This window comes from Engystomops pustulosus, chromosome 7 (genome assembly GCF_040894005.1).
Source record: "Engystomops pustulosus chromosome 7, aEngPut4.maternal, whole genome shotgun sequence".
Lineage (NCBI taxonomy): Eukaryota > Metazoa > Chordata > Amphibia > Anura > Leptodactylidae > Engystomops > Engystomops pustulosus.
The window spans coordinates 25,286,294-25,308,290 of NC_092417.1; the positions used below are offsets into that span (position 1 = coordinate 25,286,294).

Below are 21,997 nucleotides of genomic sequence, written 5' to 3' on the forward strand. Positions count from 1 at the left end.
ACTGCCACATACAGGCACTCAATCTATTCCATTTTTCTGGAGGGCCACCTACCTGCTCCTCTGGTTTGAAAACTTTTTTGGACTGCCACATACAGGCAATCAATCTATTCCATTTTTCTGGAGGGCCACCTACCTGCTCCTCTGGTTTGAAACATTTTTTGGACTGCCACATACAGGCACTCAATCTATTCCATTTTTCTGGAGGGCCACCTACCTGCTCCTCTGGTTTGAAAACTTTTTTGGACTGCCACATACAGGCACTCAATCTATTCCATTTTTCTGGAGGGCCACCTACCTGCTCCTCTGGTTTGAAACATTTTTTGGACTGCCACATACAGGCACTCAATCTATTCCATTTTTCTGGAGGGCCACCTACCTGCTCCTCTGGTTTGAAAAATTTTTTGGACTGCCACATACAGGCACTATCCAAATTGAATTGTCTCCATAGCAGCCTCCACACGTTGTCTCCATTGCTACCTCCAAAAGTCGTCCATATACCTGCCTCCATACATCGTCCCTTTATCAAACGAGGTTTGTCAGGCCGAAATTTGGGTTGTTTTCATGGATTCCACATCAAAGTTGTTAACTTTGTCGCCACCCTGCTGTGTTATCCACAAAATACACTGGCAAACTTTTACCATTTACGGATATTATTTCAGCGCTTCTTGCGCATCTGTTTACATTCCCCTCACCCGCCATATCCTAAACTTATAAGAACGCTACTACACTTGATCTTATACAAAAGGTTCTTAGAAGTGCTGTTTGGGGAGTAGCCTAGAGACAGGGGCTTGGATTGGCGAAAGCTCGCCTAGCAGCGGAGCGCCAGCTCCATGCGCATCATTCGCTTCTTGCGCATCTGTTTACATTCCCCTCACCCGCCATATCCTAAACTTATAAGAACGCTACTACACTTGATCTTATACAAAAGGTTCTTAGAAGTGCTGTTTGGGGAGTAGCCTAGAGACAGGGGCTTGGATTGGCGAAAGCTCGCCTAGCAGCGGAGCGCCAGCTCCATGCGCATCATGCGCTTCTTGCGCATCTGTTTACATTCCCCTCACCCGCCATATCCTAAACTTATAAGAACGCTACTACACTTGATCTTATACAAAAGGTTCTTAGAAGTGCTGTTTGGGGAGTAGCCTAGAGACAGGGGCTTGGATTGGCGAAAGCTCGCCTAGCAGCGGAGCGCCAGCTCCATGCGCATCATGCGCTTCTTGCGCATCTGTTTACATTCCCCTCACCCGCCATATTCCAAACTTATAAGAACGCTACTACACTTAACTTGGTGCAGGCTGGGACCGAGTCTGACCCTGGGGCTGGTCATATACTGCCGACGCAGAGGATTGCGGGGCCTACCTCGGTCCAGGTCTCAAAGGCCTACTATACCTCCAAATCCTCCCACCCCTCCTCCACCTCCTCCTCCTCCGAATTACCATCCGTGGGCATGGCGCCATCAGTCGGTAGCTCTAGGCACAGCAGCAGTGCCGTTGCTAAGCGACAGCAGGCGGTGCTCAAACTGCTGAGCCTAGGTGATAAAAGGCACACCGCCCAAGAGCTATTGCAGGGCATTCCACATCAAACTTGTTAACTTTGTCGCCACCCTGCTGTGTAAGCCACAAAATATACTGGAAAACTTTTTTCATTTACGGATATTATTTCAGCGCTTCTTGCGCAGATGTTTACATTCCCCTCACCCGCCATATCCCAAACTTATAAGAACGCTACTACACTTGATCTTATCCGAAAGGTTCTTAGAAGTGCTGTTTGGGGAGTAGCCTAGAGACAGGGGCTTGGATTGGCGAAAGCTCGCCTGGCAGCGGAGCGCCAGCTCCATGCCAAGAACCAACTAACATAGTTTTAACTGCAGTACCTTTAATCTACTACTAGTTCACTGCCTCCATACATCGTCCCCTTATCAAACGAGCTGTGTCAGGCAGAATTTTGGATTGTTTTCATGGCTTCCATGTTAACTTTGTCGCCACCCTGCTGTGTAATCCACAAAATATACTGGCAAACTTTTATCATGTACCAATATTATTTGAGCGCTTCTTGCTCACCTTCTTTGGTTCCTCTCTGCTACCCATTGGTTTGAAGCCTGAGTCCATTTAGGGTTTGTCGCCATGCCACTCTCTAGCCTTCCGCTGCTGCCGCTGCCTCTGCATGCCGTCCCCTATAGTGTCAGGGTCAATTATTGGATGTTTTAGATGCTATCTAGCTTCATTCTGTCACTCTGTCATGGCCATGCTGTTGCCCATAATTTTGGCATAATGGTGCGATTAAGCAGCCTCAGAGGCATCCATGCATGCTGCCCCTGCTGTTTCCTGTCCATTTCCGTGGTGTTTCCATCCTTTTCTGAGGTTCCCAGGTGTTTGGCCAAGCTTCCCTGTGCAGAGCCTTGGTCCCCTTGAAAAATGCTCGAGTCTCCCATTGACTTCAATGGGGCTCGTTACTCGAAACGAGCACTCGAGCATCGGGAAAAGTTCGTCTCGAAAAACGAGTACCCGAGCATTTTAGTGCTCGCTCATCTCTAATTATAAATGATTTTATTATTTTACAGATAAACTTCATGTGTGGTATTAGCTGCTTCTTTAAGTCAAAAAGTCTGATAAAAAAGTGAAAGGTGGAAAAAATTATAATTGATACCATTTTTGGAGAAAGAGTTATTGCCAGCCGCCAGTGATGATTTAATTGAATGACACAATGAACGTCCGGATCTTTGGTGATAACTCTTTAAATGATGCCGGCAGACCTGAGACTGGCAGGAGCTTTTAAAGGACATCTACCAACAGGATAAAGGATTGTAAACCAAGCACCCCTTCTGGCAGGATCTTCTCTTCTTTTAGCTTCTTATGCCCAGTTTTTTTTTTTAAGGCTTTTAAAATTATGCATGTGCACCTGAGGGAATCCAGGCTGCAAAGGTGTTAATATAGCCTAAATCCCCTCAGGATCATTTGCATAATTTTTGAAGCCTTTTTTCCTAAAAACAAGGGAATAGGAAGCTTCATCCTCATGGTAGATGTCCTTTAAGATAGGTCCAATCTTGAAAGGGAATCTACCCCGAGGAATCTACCATCAGAAGTAGACCTAATGGTAGATTCCTTCTGCTTGCCTATGCCCTAATCTATAATTTAATAATCATGGAACCTAACCTAAAATGTTATTTTAGTAATATGTAAATTAACCGCAGAGGCTACTGGGAATTCCTCATGGTAGGTTTCCTTTAACATTGTGGACATTGCTGACAGGTGTTATCCATTTCTTTATTTTTTTAGAAAAGTTTATTTTTTTTACAATACGAAGTACAGTAGATTAGACTAATACAATGGAACGAATACATTTGTGCTATATATAGGCATATAGTGATATGAGAATCACATTGACAATTGATGTAGATCCAAAAAGTGAGTGTAGCATTGTGGTTAATAATGTTCTCTATAAGTTATGGTCTTCAAATTGCTCCATCTCTTGATGTGACCACACTCGTTATATATGTCCATCATTACTGCAAAGAGGGTATTTTAAACATCAGAACACAGTAAGAAACGGGTGCAGTGACTCCACCTGCCAAACATTTAATTAGTTGATTAGATTATGGCAACCCTGTAATGTTCTAGAAACCCATTCCCTCTCTAGGCAAAAGAGCTATGACCCTCTTGTTGAACGTAGAGTGCCGGCCAACCATGTATTCCATACACACAAGCATTTGTTATGAGTATAGGATCGAAGAGATAGAATTTTCTCATAGGTGTAGGTAGAATTTATGATAGCAATAATTTTTTTTTTTAATTTTGGAGATGAGACTTCCTTCCAATGCCTAGTTAGGTAGGCCATTAGTAGGTGTGCTAACACCATTCTGTAAGAAGGTTTGATTTTGACGAAATCTAGCAAAAGTAGAGCTATTTGGGGGGCATTTTGATAGGGTGCAGAGAACCATTTGTTATGGAGTTTATTAAGCTAAATGTGGTTTTCCACATGGTGGATGTGGTACAATAATTGGACAGCCCCACACTCTCTCCGACAAAGGGGTGAGGAGGAAGGTTATATTAAGGCCAGTCTAGACGGTGACGGTGGGTTTTAATAATTGCCTCTTGGTAACTGGTACACAGAAAGGTACTGGCCAAGGTTGAAGGATTTCCCCAGTTCCCCCTCCTATTTAGTGAGATTTTTTTCTAAAATATTTTTTGTACTCAATATTTTATATACACAAGAAATACCTTTTCTACTTTTTGCAGGATCATCCAAAAATTTCACTAGGGTTTGAGTTATCATGGGTTGCCTATCTGCGTTCTGTGAAAGGAAGTTTCTAAATTTTAGGTAGGAGAAAATTTCCTTTGCCGGTAATGCAATTCTGAGAGAATGGGGCAGATTTATCAAGCAGTCTGAAAGTCAGAATATTTCCAGTTGCCCATGGCAACCAATCACAGCTCAGCTTTCATTTCACCAGTGCTCATGAATATTTTAAAGGGGAGCTGTGATTGGTTGCCATGGGCAACTGGAAATATTCTGACTTTCAGACTGCTTGATAAATCTGCCCCAATATCTTGAACATACTTCACTCCCAATTCCCCCCTTCAAACTGTGAGTTTAAGTTCTGGTATTTGGGTTTCTAGAAAAGAGATAGGGATCTTGGAGTATGGTTTGGGGACTAGATCTTGTTTAGCTTGTAACAATAGCTGTCTTTATGTCCAGTCTGAGGTATTGATGGTTGAGTAAGATGTTGGAGGTGGGGAAAGATGCCAAATTACTTCTACCATACATACCACCCATGCTTTGTCAGTGGAGTTTCGCCACCAACACATAAATTGCCCGTAGTTTGGGATGCCTAAACCACCAAAGAATGTGTTTTTATCCATGGAACCAAGACTTCAAAATTTGTCACAAACCTGTTATGGGCACAAATTTGTAGTTCGCTCATTAGTATCCGCCATGGAGTGCAGCAACATATAATGTGAACTTGGCTTACAAACCAACAACCTTTTATGTTTATAGGTTTTTAGGTTTAAGTTTAAAATGTTAGAATCTTTTTTTTATCTTGCGATTAACAATTCTTTTAAATCCTTCAAGTATTTTCTTTGTATTTATACATTTAAAATATTTCAAAGAAAAATAATATATACATGTATCTTTCTTTTAAATGTCCCCAGCAGAACAGATAAGTAGCTATACTAAGAGGATAAAATGAAAGGAAAAAATATGGAATTTATATTTTACCATATACACCGAAAATAATTTTAGACTTTTAGGGCAGATGACATTAAACTGATTCATGGGATAATTCCTTTATATTCTCATGTATGAAATTTTCTTCCCAGACCCCACACTCTATGTGCAGTAATCCATGTTCTCCAGGATATAGGAAATCCTTAAAGATGGGTAGGCTGGCATGTTGCTTTGACTGTATACTGTGCAAAGAAGGAGAAATAACAAATTTATCAGGTAAAGTTTACATATCACTATTCTCAAACACACACAGAACACTACAGTATTCCACGAAAATGAGTACACCCCCCCATGTGTTTGGAAATATTGTATTATAACTTTTCATAGGACAACACTGAAGATATGACATTTTAATACCATGTAAAGAAGTCTACAGCTTGGATTACAGAGTACATTTGGTACCTGCAAAATTAATCAACTCAATGTCATTAACCCCTCAGTGACGCGGCCTGAAAAGTTTCTAGTGACCAGGCATTTTAGCAAATTTTCGGCAGTTTAGGGGCCACAGCTTTTTTTGCATGCTACCGTACAATTTTTTGCAGTGTTTTTTTTCGAGACACATAGAGCTAGTTAAAACATAATAAAAGTTTAAAGATTTTTTTTTATTTTTAGTTTTATTTGGAGACTTTTTTTGTAATCTATATTACTTTTTTTTTTAAAATTCTAATTAACTCAAAATCAGCATTATTAATGAATTTCCAAATTAGTTTCAGTCGTTTTGATATATAAGATGTATAGTCTCGGGCAAACAGGGCGTTTTTTGTAGTGTGTTTTTTTTTCTTTTACATTAGGAAATGTGAATGTATTTTTATGATTTTTTATTCATATTTTGTGTGTGTTTTGTTGTGTGTTTTCACTTTAGATGTATTCCATGATGTCACAAAAGACCCCTGGGGGACATTTTCACAGTTTTTTTGTCTTTTCATTTTTTTAACTTTTAAGTATTTTCCTGTAATGGAGGCATCTATAAGGCCCTTTCCACACTTGCGAGTGTAACGCACTGAAGTCGCATCACACTCGCAGCCTGGATTGCCCGACCCAAACGCACCAAACTGGTACTAAACGGACATGCTTATTTCTGTTCTGGTTTGTAGCGTTTGGCCTGGCGATCCAGGCAGCACTCGATGCGAGTGTAATGCGAGTTCAGCATATCACACTTTCAAGTGTAGAAGGGCCCTAAGGGCCTCATCTACAGGGGGAACAAACACCTGTGACTAGGGATTCTGATCAGGGCTGTACATGGTCTAATTAGACCCAGCAGCTCTGATTAACCCCTTTAGACCTGGTGGCCACTTGATGCTGTGAGGAGCGGAGAAGGGAGAAGTGGTAATGAACCACATCTCCTTTCTTCCTAGGGTCTCCGGGTGTCAGAGTCTGGTTCCTGCGGCAAGTGGGGGAGCAGTAGAACTGCAAAAACGTCTATAAATGTCACTGCAGACTCAGAACTTGAACCCGCTGACGTCTAAAGTCTAAATTTCTAGATGATATGGATTATGCATCAGGATCTGAGCCGAGAGGATTGAGACTAAACCTCCAAAACTTGTTGGACATTATTGCCAGCCAGTCAAATGACGACAAACATGAAATCTATGTAGTGCTTACTCTTATTATATCATAATTTTTTCAGCCATGGAATCCTGTGAAAGTTGTCCAGATGACCAGTGGTCCAACCCAACCAGAGATAAATGTATTACACGTCCTCGACATTTCTTGTCCTATGAGGAGAATTTAGGACTGTCATTGGCGGCCATTGCCACCATCATGTTTGGGATTACCTCATCTGTACTTTGGGTCTTTGTAAAATACCGCAACACTCCTCTGGTGAGAGCCAACAACCGTAACCTGAGCTATGTTCTCCTGGTGTCTTTGATCATTTGTTTCCTTCTCTCATTCTTATTTATTGGACGTCCTGAGGAGCTGACCTGCCTTATGAGACAAACCACCTTTGGTATAATCTTTGCAGTGGCCATTTCTTCAATTTTGGGCAAAACAATCACAGTACTTATTGCATTTAATGCTACGAAACCTGGAAGCAAACTAAGAAAATGTGTAGGATCTAGGATATCCACTGGACTTGTCATTCTGTGTTCCTTGGGGGAATTTATAATATGTTTGACTTGGGTGATATGTTCCCCACCATTTGTAGAAATTGATAGCAAGACTGTATCTGGCTTAATGATAGTACAATGTAATGAAGGCTCCATCATCGCTTTCTATGTTGCAGTCTCATACATTGGGGTTTTAGCAGTTTTTAGCTTTATTATAGCCTTTATATCTAGAAATCTTCCAAACACGTTTAATGAGGCTCAATACATTACATTCAGTATGCTGGTGTTCTGCAGTGTCTGGATATCTTTTATTCCAACATATCTCTCAACGAAGGGAAAATATATGGTGGCTGTGGAGATATTTGCTATTTTGGCTTCTAATGGAGCATTGCTGGGCTTCATATTCTTTCCCAAATGTTACATTATAATATTAAAGCCTGAGCTCAATAAAATAGGAGGAATTCAAGTAAAAGTGTATGGAATATAAAAAGCATGTGTAGGTTTTCAGCTATTTATATTATTTATTATTGAATGTATTAAAAAAAATAGCCATTTCTATTGTGTGTACAGTTCCGCATATTGACTATATAGCCATATTCCCGCAGTATTGGCATTCTAATTTTTTATAAGCTATCTTTCTTCTAGGCTATATTGGTTGCTCAAAAGATATTGCATATCATTACAAAAAACTTTACACTATGCTCAATGGAATGCTGGGTAAGGTGCTACTTTAAAAAAGATCTGTCTACATTTATGACTGACTTTCAAAAAGCTTTGGGATATGATGTGGGATAATAGCCAAATCCCTAAGTCTTTTCCAAAAGGAATAGACTTCCAACAGTATAGAGCAGGGGTCCCCAAACTTTTTACATAGGGGGCCGTTCATAGTCCCTCTCAGACCGTTGGAGGGCCGGACTAAAGTTTAAAAATAAAAAAAAATAAGAAATTCCTCTGTACACTGCACATATTCTATACTGCCCCTCCATCATTGATTATTCCCTATGCTGCCCTTCCATCATTAAGTATTTTCTGAGGCCCCTCCACCATTAATAATTTTATATAGTGCCCCCTAATTCATTATTTTTTTATATTAGGGCCCCCCGACCGCCAAAATCTATTTGCTGCTGGTTAAAAAAATTTAAAATTTAAAAAACATACTCACCCCTGGCAGCGGCTCCCAAGTCTTCTTTCTTTGGGCTGCTGTCGGCCAGGAAGGGGTGTACAGCCGCGCATCCAGGTTCAAGGAGCGATGTGCGCCGGTGTTGTCTTCCAGTCACATTGCTCCACCTGTAATAATAGTGCTCGAGCGGCCGCTTCCGGCTGTATCAGGCACTATTCAGTGACAGGCAGGAGTTTCCTGTCCGGATGGAGGCCCCTGCCCGACTGTGGGGACCTGCCGGGGGCCTCAGCAGGAGCCGCTGGTGGTCCAAGTGCTGGGTGCGGCGGGGGCCACATAAAACCCACGGGCCGTAGTTTGGGGAACACTGGTATAGAGTTAGGGAACTGGTTTGGCTAGACGAGTGGCCTTTGGTTTGGGCCAGAGAGGAAACTAAACTCTTATGAAGATCTGTCTGTGTAGGACACCTTTACAGGCATGCAGGAAGATTTAAATGCCATGCCTGTTCTTCTGGAGATCCTGAGAAGGGAATATACAAGTATATTTTCCAGATTGGGAAAAAGAAAGCTATGCCTTGCGGCGACCTTAAAAATGGCTCCCTATCTATGTCTGACATGACATGACTTGCAAAATTAGTGAATGATCTCCAAAAGGATAACCTGTAGACTGTGTTGTTTCAATTTCATTACTATATAGTGAACAGGTTTAGTTCTAGAGCAAAGACAAAGCAAACAGCAAAAAAACCAAAACTATCAGTGATCACACTTATTACTACCGTATATACTCAAATATAAGCCGAGTTTTTCAGCACAATTTTTGTGCTGAAAAAGCCTTACTTGGCTTATACCCAAGTATATAAAAAAAATTAAGTTAGTACTAACTCTCTGGCATGACCCCTGGCATCTTCTTTTCCCTGCAGTACCTTTTCAGGTTCCCAGCCAGGCCGGCAGATGCACATCCATACCTGCACAGAAACCATGACACGGCAGTGTCACCGCCAGCTGAAGTCATAGTTTGTGTGCCATCAAATCCCTTAAATGTGCATCTGCCGACCTGGCTGGGAACCTGAAGTGGTGCTGCAGGGTGAGGAGGAAGCTGGGGTAAGCTCAAGAGGATTAGTATTAGCTTTATTTTTTAAGGGGCATTCTGCTGGATATTACCCTGTTACCCCTAAAATAGGACATCCCCCGAAAATAAGAGCTAGTACAATTTTGTTCAATCTTAGAAATATAAGGCCTCCCCTGAAAATAAGACCTAGGGGCCGTCATTACTACATCTCCCCCCAAGCCGTACATTAGTAATAGTAGATCTTTTATAGGTTGTGACATGGGTGAAGAATTTGTGGAATAAAATCACTGACTGTTGCAGGACAAATGCGCTACAAGAATCTACATGGACATGAAGTTGTCATTTAAGGAAAGTGGTATTGCTAAACATGAGAGATTAGGGCCAAATATTCCAATAGTTCAGAGTTTGGAAAGTTATAAGGATGTTACAGAAGTGGATTTTTTGTTCATCAATAAATGCTCTGGACATTATGAGGGGAGAATACTGGACATTTTATTACAGTGTAGTGGCTATACTTCCCACCCTAGGCTTACACTCCAGTTGATACATTTTCCCATTTTTTTGTGGTAAAATTATATGGTAAATTTTCAAATTATACTGTTAATCCAAGAGCATTATATATAAGAGGTCTATAGAGGTCCAACACCCTAAAACAGGGGTGTTCAATCTTTATTGGTCTGAGTGTTACTTTGTCATATTCTTAAACCTCCAATGGCTGCACCAAAACCCACAGTACAGCACAAATAACACTCTAGAAACCAACATACACACCCCAAAGTAGACTACGGGAGACCCCAAGAACAGACCTATAATAATGCACATCCCCCGAAGCAGACTGCAAATGGTGCTCAGACCAAACAATAGTAAAACTGGAGACCCCCTAGATCAGACATATAATCCTGGAAAATCGCAAAGCAAACATATTATGCTGGAGAACCCCCAGAACACACATATAATTGTGTAGACCCCCAGAGCAGACCTATAATACTGGAGACCCCCCAGAGCAGACATGTAATAGTGGAGACCCCGGAGCAGATGTATAATAGTGAAAACCGCCAGAGTACATGTATAATACTGGAGACCAACCAGAGCAGACATATTGCAGTGGGGACCCCCATAGCAGACATGTAATAGTGGGGTTTCTCAGAGCAGAGGTATAATAGAGGAAACCCCAAAGGAAACCCCTATTGCTGGTGACCCCCAGAGCAGATCTTTAATTCTGAAGACATCTAGAGCCCTAGAGCAGATCTATAATACTGGAGAACCTTATTGTAGTCCTATAATACTTAAGACCCCTGGAGCAGACACTAATATTGGTAACACCCAGAGCAGGCATATAGTAGTGGAGTAATAGTAGAAATTCAGCTCACCTTCCAGCCATGTGAGTATCCTAGTATGGCACGGATCGCCCCTCTGCTCGGGCTGCATAGACCATTGAAAAAATTCCGATATCCAGCCTTGTCAGGAATCACTTGTAATCTTTATTTAGGCAAATATTAAAATTCCACAGCAAGTAGTCTTGGTCAACGCATTTCAAATGGACTGGCCGTTCCTAGTCATGACTAAGAACGGCCAGTCCGTTTGAAACGCGTTGGCAAAGACTACTTGCTGTGGAATTTTAATATTTGCCTAAATAAAGATTCCTGACAAGGGTGGATATCGGAATTTTTTCATATAGTAGTGGAGACCCTAGAGCAGACAAATAATACTGGAGACCTCCAGAACAGATAATAATGGTGGAGACCAGAAAAGACATTGCTGACCTCACGCTCTGAGCACTGCACTACTGTATTCTAACACTGGCATGAGAAGCCTGCATCAGATGCCAGGACAGATCAGGAGAAGCCAGTAGAGCTGCTCTCATTGGTCTGTTGAGCAGTATGCTCTAGCACAATCCGAGGCTCTGTTTGCGGTTGCACATCCCTGCCCTAGATCCCCAATGATCAACTGGTTGAAGAAACTGCAGCACTTTTTGAAGTTTTGCAGTCATTTCACTGAGGTGATATGCCAGCAGGTATGAACTAGGGATGTAACTTCATATACTGTAAAGTGGAGGCATGGAGAGGAGGAGAAATTATGTCAATGACCATGTGCCACAACCCCCATCGAGGACCTTCTGGCTTAGGGGCAGCTGGATTCTCTTGGTACCTGTGTGACGGGCTTTAGCACAGCTTAGCGCTTGACTGTCACGGTTGCTTAATCCAGTAGGAACAGGCCTCGTCCACTCAGGGCAGGTGTCTGAGAGGTGGATTGCAAGAAAGGAAAATGCCTGGGATGGTTGGAAATAGTTCTTCCTAAGGCACTTCCGATGCATGCCTGTGTGAGGATCAGCGACTAGATGGTAGAAAGGAGGCCCTTGATGTTATGTGGCAGCCAGGGATCACACTTATGCAAGGGATGTAAAACATCAACTCATGGTTCCTTTATTCCAGAATACGAAGACAGCAAAGGCAACAAGCCAAGATAACAAGTCAACTGGTCCAGGTCCAAAGTAGCTGGTTGGATTGTGTCTGGAAAAGGATGCTCATTTCTGTAGCTTTAGGCAGGAGAGGTCAGGATCTGCTTTAGCAATCATATGAAGCATGCTCTGTTTGGGATCAGAGATGCTGCAGTAGGCCTGGTTTCTGCAAACCGTGTGTCTGGATCTGTGCTATTCCTCAGCACTCATGTACACATCTGCTTCTCACTCCATCTGGACTCAATCTCAGGTCTGGAACTTTCTAGCCATGAGGATTTTGATATACGGTTCTATAATCCAACCAGGGACCTTGTTACTAATAAATTCATAGTAATCAAACATTACATATCATTGGTCAACATGTAAACATTCCTTCCCAGGCAGGTGCAATACCAGATATAGACAGCAGATGGCACACTGAGGTGATCAGGTTCTATAGGATATTTTGTGATGGATGCATTGAAAAGGCCATTTTTTAGGCACACTGAGTAAGGAGACACACCGGAAAGTATTAACAGCTGCTCACCAGTTCTCATTATTATAATTTCTGTATAGCCCATGGATGGTAGTAGTCAATAACATGTCTCTAATGAAGAAACACTACACACATGCCAATGGGCCTATAAGTCTCATAGGTTTTGTCCAAAAGCTAATGGTAAAAAACAATGGGCCAGGCCAGATGTATCACTGTTCTGCCCTGAAGTGTAGTTGTTGTGCCTTAATCCTGGCGCATTGTTGTGCCAGAATTATCACATTCTACAACCATCGGTGATAAGTTGGATTCCTGCCTCTTATTAATTACTTTACTTTAGGCACAATTTAGGCGCCATATATGTGCAATTTTAGATTCAATCTATAACATGTGATTCTCCTACAAGCTCCTCTTTGCTTCTCTCACGCCCCAGCATGAGAATAACCCTCACAGTGACACCCTGTGACACCCTGCACCCAGTGATCTCCTCAGCAGTGGCTTCTCCTGGAGGGGATCCTCCCGTGTTGATCTTCCCCCATGTAATTCTGGACAGTATCCTCCTCAGACACCAGTGTGGTCATCCTGCTAGACGGGGACAATTCTCTGTCCTATCTGCAAACATCTCTTCTCTCCTGCCCTGAGCTGCTGATTTTGCAGTTTGTTTGTAAAAAAAAAGTAATGAACTGTAAACAGAAGCTGCACGTAGTGACTGTAGTGACTGCTGAGCTCTGCTGATAGGGATAAGCTGCTCTCCACGAGAGCTCAGTTTTGCTTCTCAGTTTACTCAACCTTCAGCTGGAGTGTTTTTGCGCCTAAATTGCACCTAAATGTACAAGTTGCTAATGATGAATGATTATTAGGTGCAGCAAAACATCTGGATTGGTGGGATAAATGAGGAAAACATGGTTATTTTTGAAGCGTGGCTAGTTTGGTGTTTGGTCGCAAAACTGGTGCAAAAATACAGCAACAATATGAAAAGGCGCAAAAACAACAGAAAAAAACAAGTGATACATCTGGCCCAATGTAGAGTTTATAAATACAAGGGAACCTTGTATCTAAATTCCTTACTTTAACTATGGGCCCCTTGATGTCTATATCCACCACTGCTAGTTGTAGTAATACACAGAGCTGTAGCCATATTTCACTCTTATCCCTTTACATTTACACAATTAGCCTCGCTGACTGATGACAATAATCAGAGAAAACTATAAAATAGTAAGAGTAAAAAGTTATAAAACTAAATATAATGTGTAAGAAAAACACCAAGGGAATATCACGGCTTTATAAGAGTGAGATAGAGAGCTATGTGCAGGTTATATCCCAGCCAGGCTACACGTCTCACACATCACGTGTCATGTCATCCCTACAATAGAGGACTACAGAGATCACAGCCAGAAATCTGAGATGAAGAGAACCTGTTCTGAAATATTCCCTCTTCGTGTTCTTCTCAAGTCTATATCATTGCTCTTTGTAATATTCATGTATTTTCGACCGGTTTCTTTGTATCACTTGGGTTGTGAGCTTCATATTCCTGACAATGAATCACTTCTGGGCTCTTCTAAAGATGGAGACATCATCATAGGAGGCATTTTACGAATTCTTCTTACACATAACCAAGAAACAGAAGTTTTTTCACAGATTCCCACAGGTTTAAGCTGCGTGGGGTAGGTACAGAGCCGCACCAAGCTATTCTACTGCCCAAGGCAATAAGTCATATGGTGCCCCTTCCCTCATCACCCACTATATACAGTTTGTATGCATAAATATATACACATATATATCTATGGGCAGGCAGCTGACATCTCACATGTTGCTTACTATATGCTTATTATATGTACAGTAGAATCATGTATTATGGGATGACATAGCCTAAAACCTGGACAACTGCATTACTGCTGCATACATCATACATTGGGTGACAGGTGTATTTACCATATCTCCAATTTTCTAATTAAATTTACTTTTAAAGGTGATATTGTCATGAAATTCTCACCAGATGCCGGTAACAACCCATCCAATCCACAAAGTAAAGGAAATCAGACCATGGGTATCCATGAATTATTAGTAGAGATGAGCGAGTATACTCGTCCGAGCTTGATGCTCGGTCGAGTATTAGCATACTCGGAACGGCTCGTTGCTTGGACGAGTATTTCCCCTGCTCGATAACGAGCATTTAGTTAACGAAAGAACAGTGAAGAACAACAAATTACAGATGTTTACAGATGTATTCCTTGTAAGAACACATTGAAAGAACATTATTCTTCACATTGCAGGTGTTCGCGTATGTCTTCCGATAAGTTAGATGTGCGCAAACATCTGGAATGTGGGCTTGAGAAAGGCTCCAGAGCTGAAACGTAGCACTTTTGGAATAAAAGAATTGCTTTTTCACAAGAACTTGGAGTGCCGCCATTTTTTGATTTTTATATGTGAAAGGATTTAATAAACCTGAAGGATGAGCACCCGATTTTTTCTTAACTGGTACAGCTGAATTGTTTTAATTTTTCTAGATAGATAGATAGATAGATAGATATCTGCAGGAACTGTATGTATGTGGCTATGTATAAGGAACTTTGAGGACTATATAATATAGAGAGGGGGGAAATATAAAAATAAATAAAATTGTGGTGCTGTGAATTTTCATTAATTTGGGTGGTGCTATAAATTACAGGTGATAAATTAGTGGGCTATATGTGATTTAAGTGAAGTGTATATAAGATAAGAGTTAGGGTCCATGGTTGTCTTAATTTGCCACTAACTAGAATAAGATTTTTTTAGATAGATGAATATATATGAAATACATTGTAGATTATTGTGAGATATATAGGAAGATAGGAGATATATAGATAACCAGAAGGACAGACAGTCAGCAGCCCAAAACCCCCACCACCCTACTGCTGATCCTCTGCTATATTTGTCCACTGAATTCACAGGCTGATCACACCCTGATCAGAAAATGCTGGCAACTTTACTAATGACTGACACTACACATGTTGTAGGAAGAGGCCTTTATAACCACTTCTCCTGGCCATGACTTATCAGTGCTGGATGTCTTAATAGTCTAAATATTGTCTATAATGTCTTCTGTTTTGTTCTCCACACTGCGCCTGTAAAAATACCACAGTCAATTACAGTATAATGTCACCTGGATAACACAGCACTTACATACAACATCGCCAATTATTATTATTGATATATATGCTTTGGTTCATATTTACTAAGGTCCTGCTTGCACAGGTATTTATGAAGTGCCTCTGCCACATTTGTGTCACACGTGAGGCTGTACTATTCTTCACACAACAAAAATTTCTGCACTGAAATGGGAGTTTTAAGGCTCAGTGTGATCGTGCGCAAAGTCCGACAGAACTGTGTAATACGGCCCATGTTAAAGGTGAGCCAAAAAAAAGTGTTGCACTCTGTCAGGAGGCGCCGGATTCATGAAGAATGGGCAGCAGAAATTCAGAATCTGGCGCACCCTGCACTATGCACAGGCAAACTTCATATTGTGCAGACCGCACTGTTCTTAGTTTAATGATCCATTTCTTTCAATGCATTTTACAATGCAATAGAAATGCATCATGTAAGCCATAATAGTCTATATATAGCCCCCTAAAATCTGTAAATGCACCCATAGTGTATATATATCCCCTTCTCTACATGCAGCCTCCTCTCTATTTATAAAAGTCCCTCCCAGTGTATATACACCCCCCCAACAGTCTGTATGCAGCCCCCTTTCAGCCTGTATACAGCCAACACAGCCTATATACAGCCAACTTACAGGGGCTCATTTAATCATGTCTGAACCGCGCACTCTCGTCGGGTTTCTCGACGATTTCCGTTTTGCCCTGAATTGCCCCGGGTCGCAATTGGACCGAGAAAGTAAATGAGCCCCACAGTGTATTTATACACAGTCCATACAAGTGTATATACAGACCCCTTTCACAGTCAGTTTGTGTTAAATAATAAAATAATAAAACTAATACTTACTTATACTAATAATTCCCATGCTGTCTCCTCTTCTCCCAGATCTTCTACAGGGTCGAGGCTCTATGGTAGCGTGTGTTGATGTCAAATAGGTTTTGTCTTCACCACTCTGCATATCAATGGCATCTGTGTCTGACAAAAGTGCTGTATATATATTTGTTGGAAAGTACAGACTTGCCAGTGGCATGTCCTTACTCCTGGTGGGTGATTCGGGTGGCCATGGACAATTGCTCTTTCATCGACCCGGCCATTCGAGCCCCCAAGCATGGTGTATATTAATGCATCCAAAGAGATAAGTTTTGGTCTCATTTTACCAGAGTATATTCTCCAAGTTTTCGGTAGTCTTTCAGTAGCTCTCTGCTGATGACTTTTCACTTTTCTGATGAGTCTTTTGACTTCTTTCTGAAATTGTTCAGGAAGCAATTGGTTTAGGGCCTTTTTTGGATTGTGGTCCCTTAACTACTGGATCTTTCAGTAGTTTAGAAATCCTTGTTACCCTTACCATCACTATGTTTTGCGACAATAAGGGTTCATAACCCATCACAAGATACTTCCTTTGTAGCACCTTGGCAATAAAACTCCCTTTTGTAGGCTGCACCAGTTGATAATATTTTTAAATTTTTTTAAATTTGCTCATTATTATTGATAGATTTCCACTAGTGTCTTGATTTTCTATGGCCTTCTTCAACTCTTTTCCTTAATTCAATTAATAAGTTTTGTTTCTAATTGTTATGAATGGTGTTTTTCGTATGTAGGAATAACAATAAATGATTACTGTGATAGTTTGTACTTACAGGGCATCATATGACTATCTGAAACATTACTTGGCGTTTTTGTTTGCCATCAACGTGATGAATAATAGCACTGATGTTCTTCCCAATATTACATTAGGATACCAGATCTATGATTCTTGTACCAGTGAGAATCTAGCTGTAAGAAGTACCCTAAATATAATTTCAGAGACTCAACATCCAGCACTCAACTACATATGTCAAAAGAGTCATAAGACGGTTGCTGTAGTAGGACATTTCTTCTCATCTACTACCTGTACTATAGCTCGCCTCACTCAGATCTTTGGATATCCTCAGGTAAGATTTTTTCATTCATTTAAATATAATAATATATAAATAATAATATTATAAATATGTTATACATGTTGTGGAGTCTACTTCAGTTCATACTGATAGGCTGAGAAGAAACTGAGTTCAATTTGGTTCAATTCAATCAGCAGTCAAAACTTTTCTCTAGAGGCTGGACTGCTGATTGAAATTACCACACTCGACTTTCTGTAAGCTTTGCCCTTAACTCCTTTTACATGAAAAGAGCTGTGTGATGGCTTATTTTCTGCGTAACAAACTGTAGTTCATAGTGACGGTATTTAATATTTACCATGCCGTTTAGTGGGAAGCGGGAAAAAAATTCCAAATGCAGTGAGTGTTGGTGAAAAAACGCATTTGCACCATTTTGTTGTGGGCTTGGATTTTACAGCTTTCACTTTGCACCACAAATGACATGTCTACTTTATTCTTTGGGTCGGTACAATTACGGGGGATACAAAATTTGTATAGGTTTTATGTTTTCATACATTTAAAAAAATTAAAACCTCCTGTACAAAATATTTTTTTTTTAATCTCCTGGTGCCAATAACTTTTTCATACTATGGTGTACGGAGCTGTGGGTGGTGTAATGTTTTGGGACTTCTGATGGTGTTTTCATTGCTATCATTTTTTAGGACTGTGCAACCTTTTGATCACTTTTTATTGATTTTTTATATTTTTCAAAATGGCAAAAAAGTGCCATTTTCGAATTTGGGCATATTTTCCATTACGGGGTTAAGCACAGTGAAAAAACATTATTATATTTTGATTGATCGGGTATTTTTGGACGTGGCAATATGTAATGTGTTTAGGATTTTTACTGTTTTTTAATATTTATAATTAATATATATATTTATTTTACATTTTTTTTTTATTTATATCAGTTTTAGGGAAAGGGGGGTGATGAGATGAGATTTCTGCCTGTCTATGCTATGTGTCTGTAGCCACGCCCCCTGCATAGATCTCAGAGACACTCACTGATTACTTCCTGCCAGGACAGAGCTGAGAGCAGAGAGGGAGTCTGCAAACTAAAGGCTAAAAGGAGATAAGATTTCGGGGGAAAGGGGAGGCAGGCACATGTCTATGAGATGTAGCAGAGCTCACAGTGTAACAGTCTGTCAGCCTCTGTGTAATAGGCATCATGAACCTCAGGCATCTCTGAACTGTCTCATCTCTCTCTCTATGTGTCAGTGTGTTAGTACAGAAGCCACATGTTAGTGTGTCTACACCTGTACCATGATAATATAACCATATTGTCACCCCACAGAACTAGATGGGTCAGAAAATGTTTGCATAGAGAACGATAGAATCTTACAATGAGCAGCCTAAAGAGAGATAGGAGATAAAACAGCAATAACATTGAGTAAAATCATAAAGTAAGGGGTTAAAATGATCTTCTACTCTCACCTGGATCAAATTTCCTATTCAATTATACTGTGGTGTATACTATCTTTATTGCTAGTTAAAGCTTCTTTGCTAGATCTATCATCCACGCTACTGTTTTGCTACTTCTGTACTTCTGGTTTCCGATATTTGGCTCTCATTTTTGACTATTCATTATATCTGCGATTTTGTGCCTGTTTGAAATCTCTGTTTTGATTTGGATTGCTGACTTCCCTTGTGTTCTTTGTTTGTTTGTCATATTTCACTTTCACACTTTGGTGCAGAAAGGGGTTGTCTTCTGGGTTTTCCCGTATTGCCTAGAATATGCTAAGACAAGTGGGAAGGGCCATTGGAAAGCAAAGTGATTACAAAAATTATAAAGTGATTGTGTAAAAAATGGCAAATTGTTAATTTCTAAAATGTGTGACAAAAGAAATTACTTGGGTAGCATCATTTTGTTGGACCATGCCCCAGTGACTTGTAGCATTGTCATATCCATTAATCCCTGCTGGAGACTGAAGATGTTCTTTTGAACAGACTATTTCTCAAGACCCTAAGTGTTTTGCATAAGGAAAAACAAAATGAAAAGACATACATTGCAGAAATTGAGACACTAAAAAGACAACTAAAAAGATGGCTAACATTTTCCAAAAGTTTTATCAGGATTCATATAACTTATCCTCCAAACTATTGGTTCCCCAGGTAGAGGAAATAAACAAATTCCTGATGGACCTCAACTTGCCCGGCCTCTTCAAAGAGGACAGACCTGCTCTGTAAAAACCCTTTAGCCCCCAGGAATTGGAGAAAACTCTTCTCTCTCTATTCCTACAGGCAAATGCCTGGGCCCAGATGGATTACCTATTATATATTATAAACAGATGAGCGGGATGACGCTCCCCCACTTTATGTTTGTATGTAACTAAATTATGCAAGGGGGCATCTGCCACCACACGCCTTGGAGGCACGCATATAGATTATTCACAAAGAGGGAAAGAGCCCAACTCTGTGTGGGAGCCACTGGCCAATCTCTCTAAATAATACTTATACGTATATATGTATTGTGTGTACTGTTTGTCTAGTCTGCCCTTAAGGCAATAAAATATAAAATTTAACCTGTATAGCTCAATTTTCTCAATCTACGAACCCATAATGCACATTTCTTGGTTATATATATATGCTACCAGGTAGGTTCCTCACACTATATAATCCCGTTTCAGAGTGGGCTTATGTTAAAGAGAACTGATGGCAGCTTAATTGGGTTGACAAGGCTTGTGAAAGGGGTCTTATAGCCATTCAGAGTAGGGATTTATATTTGTGCCATATCCAGAAGTTGTGTGGACAACTTTAAATCACTTCCTGCACCTCTCAGAACCCATGCATACTGGGAAAGTTTATAAAAGATATTCATGTGACCTTGCAGTTTTCTTCACATTGATGGCAAGCGTGGGATCGAGATCAGGGCCGATTCTAGCATATTTGCTGCCTGAGGCGAATATTAAAATGCTGCCCCCCCCCCACTTGTTAAGTAAATCCTTAAACTTTACTAACAATTTACAACCCTATAGACAGCTCCCTGACACTGTGTGACTGACTACAGTATCTGAGAGGCATTAGTGGCATCTAGTACCTTATAGATGACAATCTCTTCCATCAGTAGAACTTTATTCTGGGTTCTCCAATCCATGATGTATCACTGCTGAATTCACGTCCGGATATCTTCAGCTCCGTGCAGCACCTCCACCCGGCGTCCCTAAAAATACCACAGTCACTTACAGTTTGAAGTCTCCTGGATAACAACACTGTGCTCCTAAATAATATATACCCCTCACAACACAACTGACCGCACTCTCCCCGCATACAAAACATCCCTTCATTATATATATATATATATATATATATATATATATATATATATATATATATATATTAGGAATACTGGAATTATAGCATGCTAAGCACCAATCAATATACAACACCCCCAATTTATTAATACAGACCCCCCGCCCAACATTTGGTTTACATGATGCAAAGTAATCTGTATCCTATAACTAATAAATATATAGCACCCCCTAATGAATATATATATATATATATAAATTTATTTTTATATATCCCTGCTCTCATATATTTAAAGGTCTTGTTATTCACCCCCCAATTAAATTATATACAGCTCCCATATACGGATCCCCTACAGCTTAAATAAAATCTTGCCCCACATATACAGTCCCCTCCCAGCTTAGTAATATACTGTATCCCATATACAGCCCCTGCAGCTAAGTAATATACTGTACCCGATATACAGCCCCCCCAGCTTAGTAATATACTGTACCCCATATACAGCCCTCCCAGCTTAGTAATATACTGTACCCGATATACAGCCCCCCCAGCTTAGTAATATACTGTACCCCATATACAGCCCTCCCAGCTTAGTAATATACTGTATCCCGTATACATCCCCCCAGCTTAGTAATATACTGTACCCCATATACAGCCCCCCAGCTTAGTAATATACTGTATCTTATATACATCCCCCCAGCTTAGTAATATACTGTACCCCATGTACAGCCCTCCCAGCTTAGTAATATACTGTATCCCATATACATCCCCCCAGCTTAGTAATATACTGTATCCCATATACAGCCCTCCAGCTTAGTAATATACTGTATCCCATATACATCCTCCCAGCTTAGTAATATACTGTATTCCATATACATCCCCCCAGCTTAGTAATATACTGTACCCCATATACAGCCCCCCCGCTTAGTAATATACTGTATCCCATATACATCCCCCCAGCTTAGTAATATACTGTACCCCATATACAGCCCCCCCGCTTAGTAATATACTGTATCCCATATACAGCCCCCCCAGCTTAGTAATATACTGTATCCCATATACATCCCCCTAGCTTAGTAATATACTGTATCCTATATACAGCTCCCCAGCTTAGTAATATACTGTATCCCATATACAGCCCCCCAGCTTAGTAATATACTGTATCCCATATACATCCCCCCAGCTTAGTAATATACTGTATCCCATATACATCCCCCCAGCTTAGTAATATACTGTACCCCATATACAGCCCCCCAGCTTAGTAATATACTGTATCCCGTATACAGCCTCCCAGCTTAGTAATATACTGTATCCCAT

The 21,997-nt window shown here is 40.6% G+C and overlaps 1 protein-coding gene across 1 annotated transcript in view; it reads left to right on the forward strand.

Annotated features, from left to right (window-relative positions):
* The window catches only part of LOC140070116 (G-protein coupled receptor family C group 6 member A-like), a 48,423-nt gene that overhangs the window by 16,718 nt on the left and 9,708 nt on the right, over positions 1-21,997 (forward strand). The window contains exons 5-8 of the mRNA XM_072116449.1: positions 5,313-5,436; positions 6,848-7,742; positions 11,886-11,951; positions 17,161-17,296. Of these exons, the coding sequence (XP_071972550.1) occupies positions 5,313-5,436; positions 6,848-7,742; positions 11,886-11,951; positions 17,161-17,296 (1,221 nt within the window). The remainder of the gene's footprint in view (positions 1-5,312; positions 5,437-6,847; positions 7,743-11,885; positions 11,952-17,160; positions 17,297-21,997) is intronic.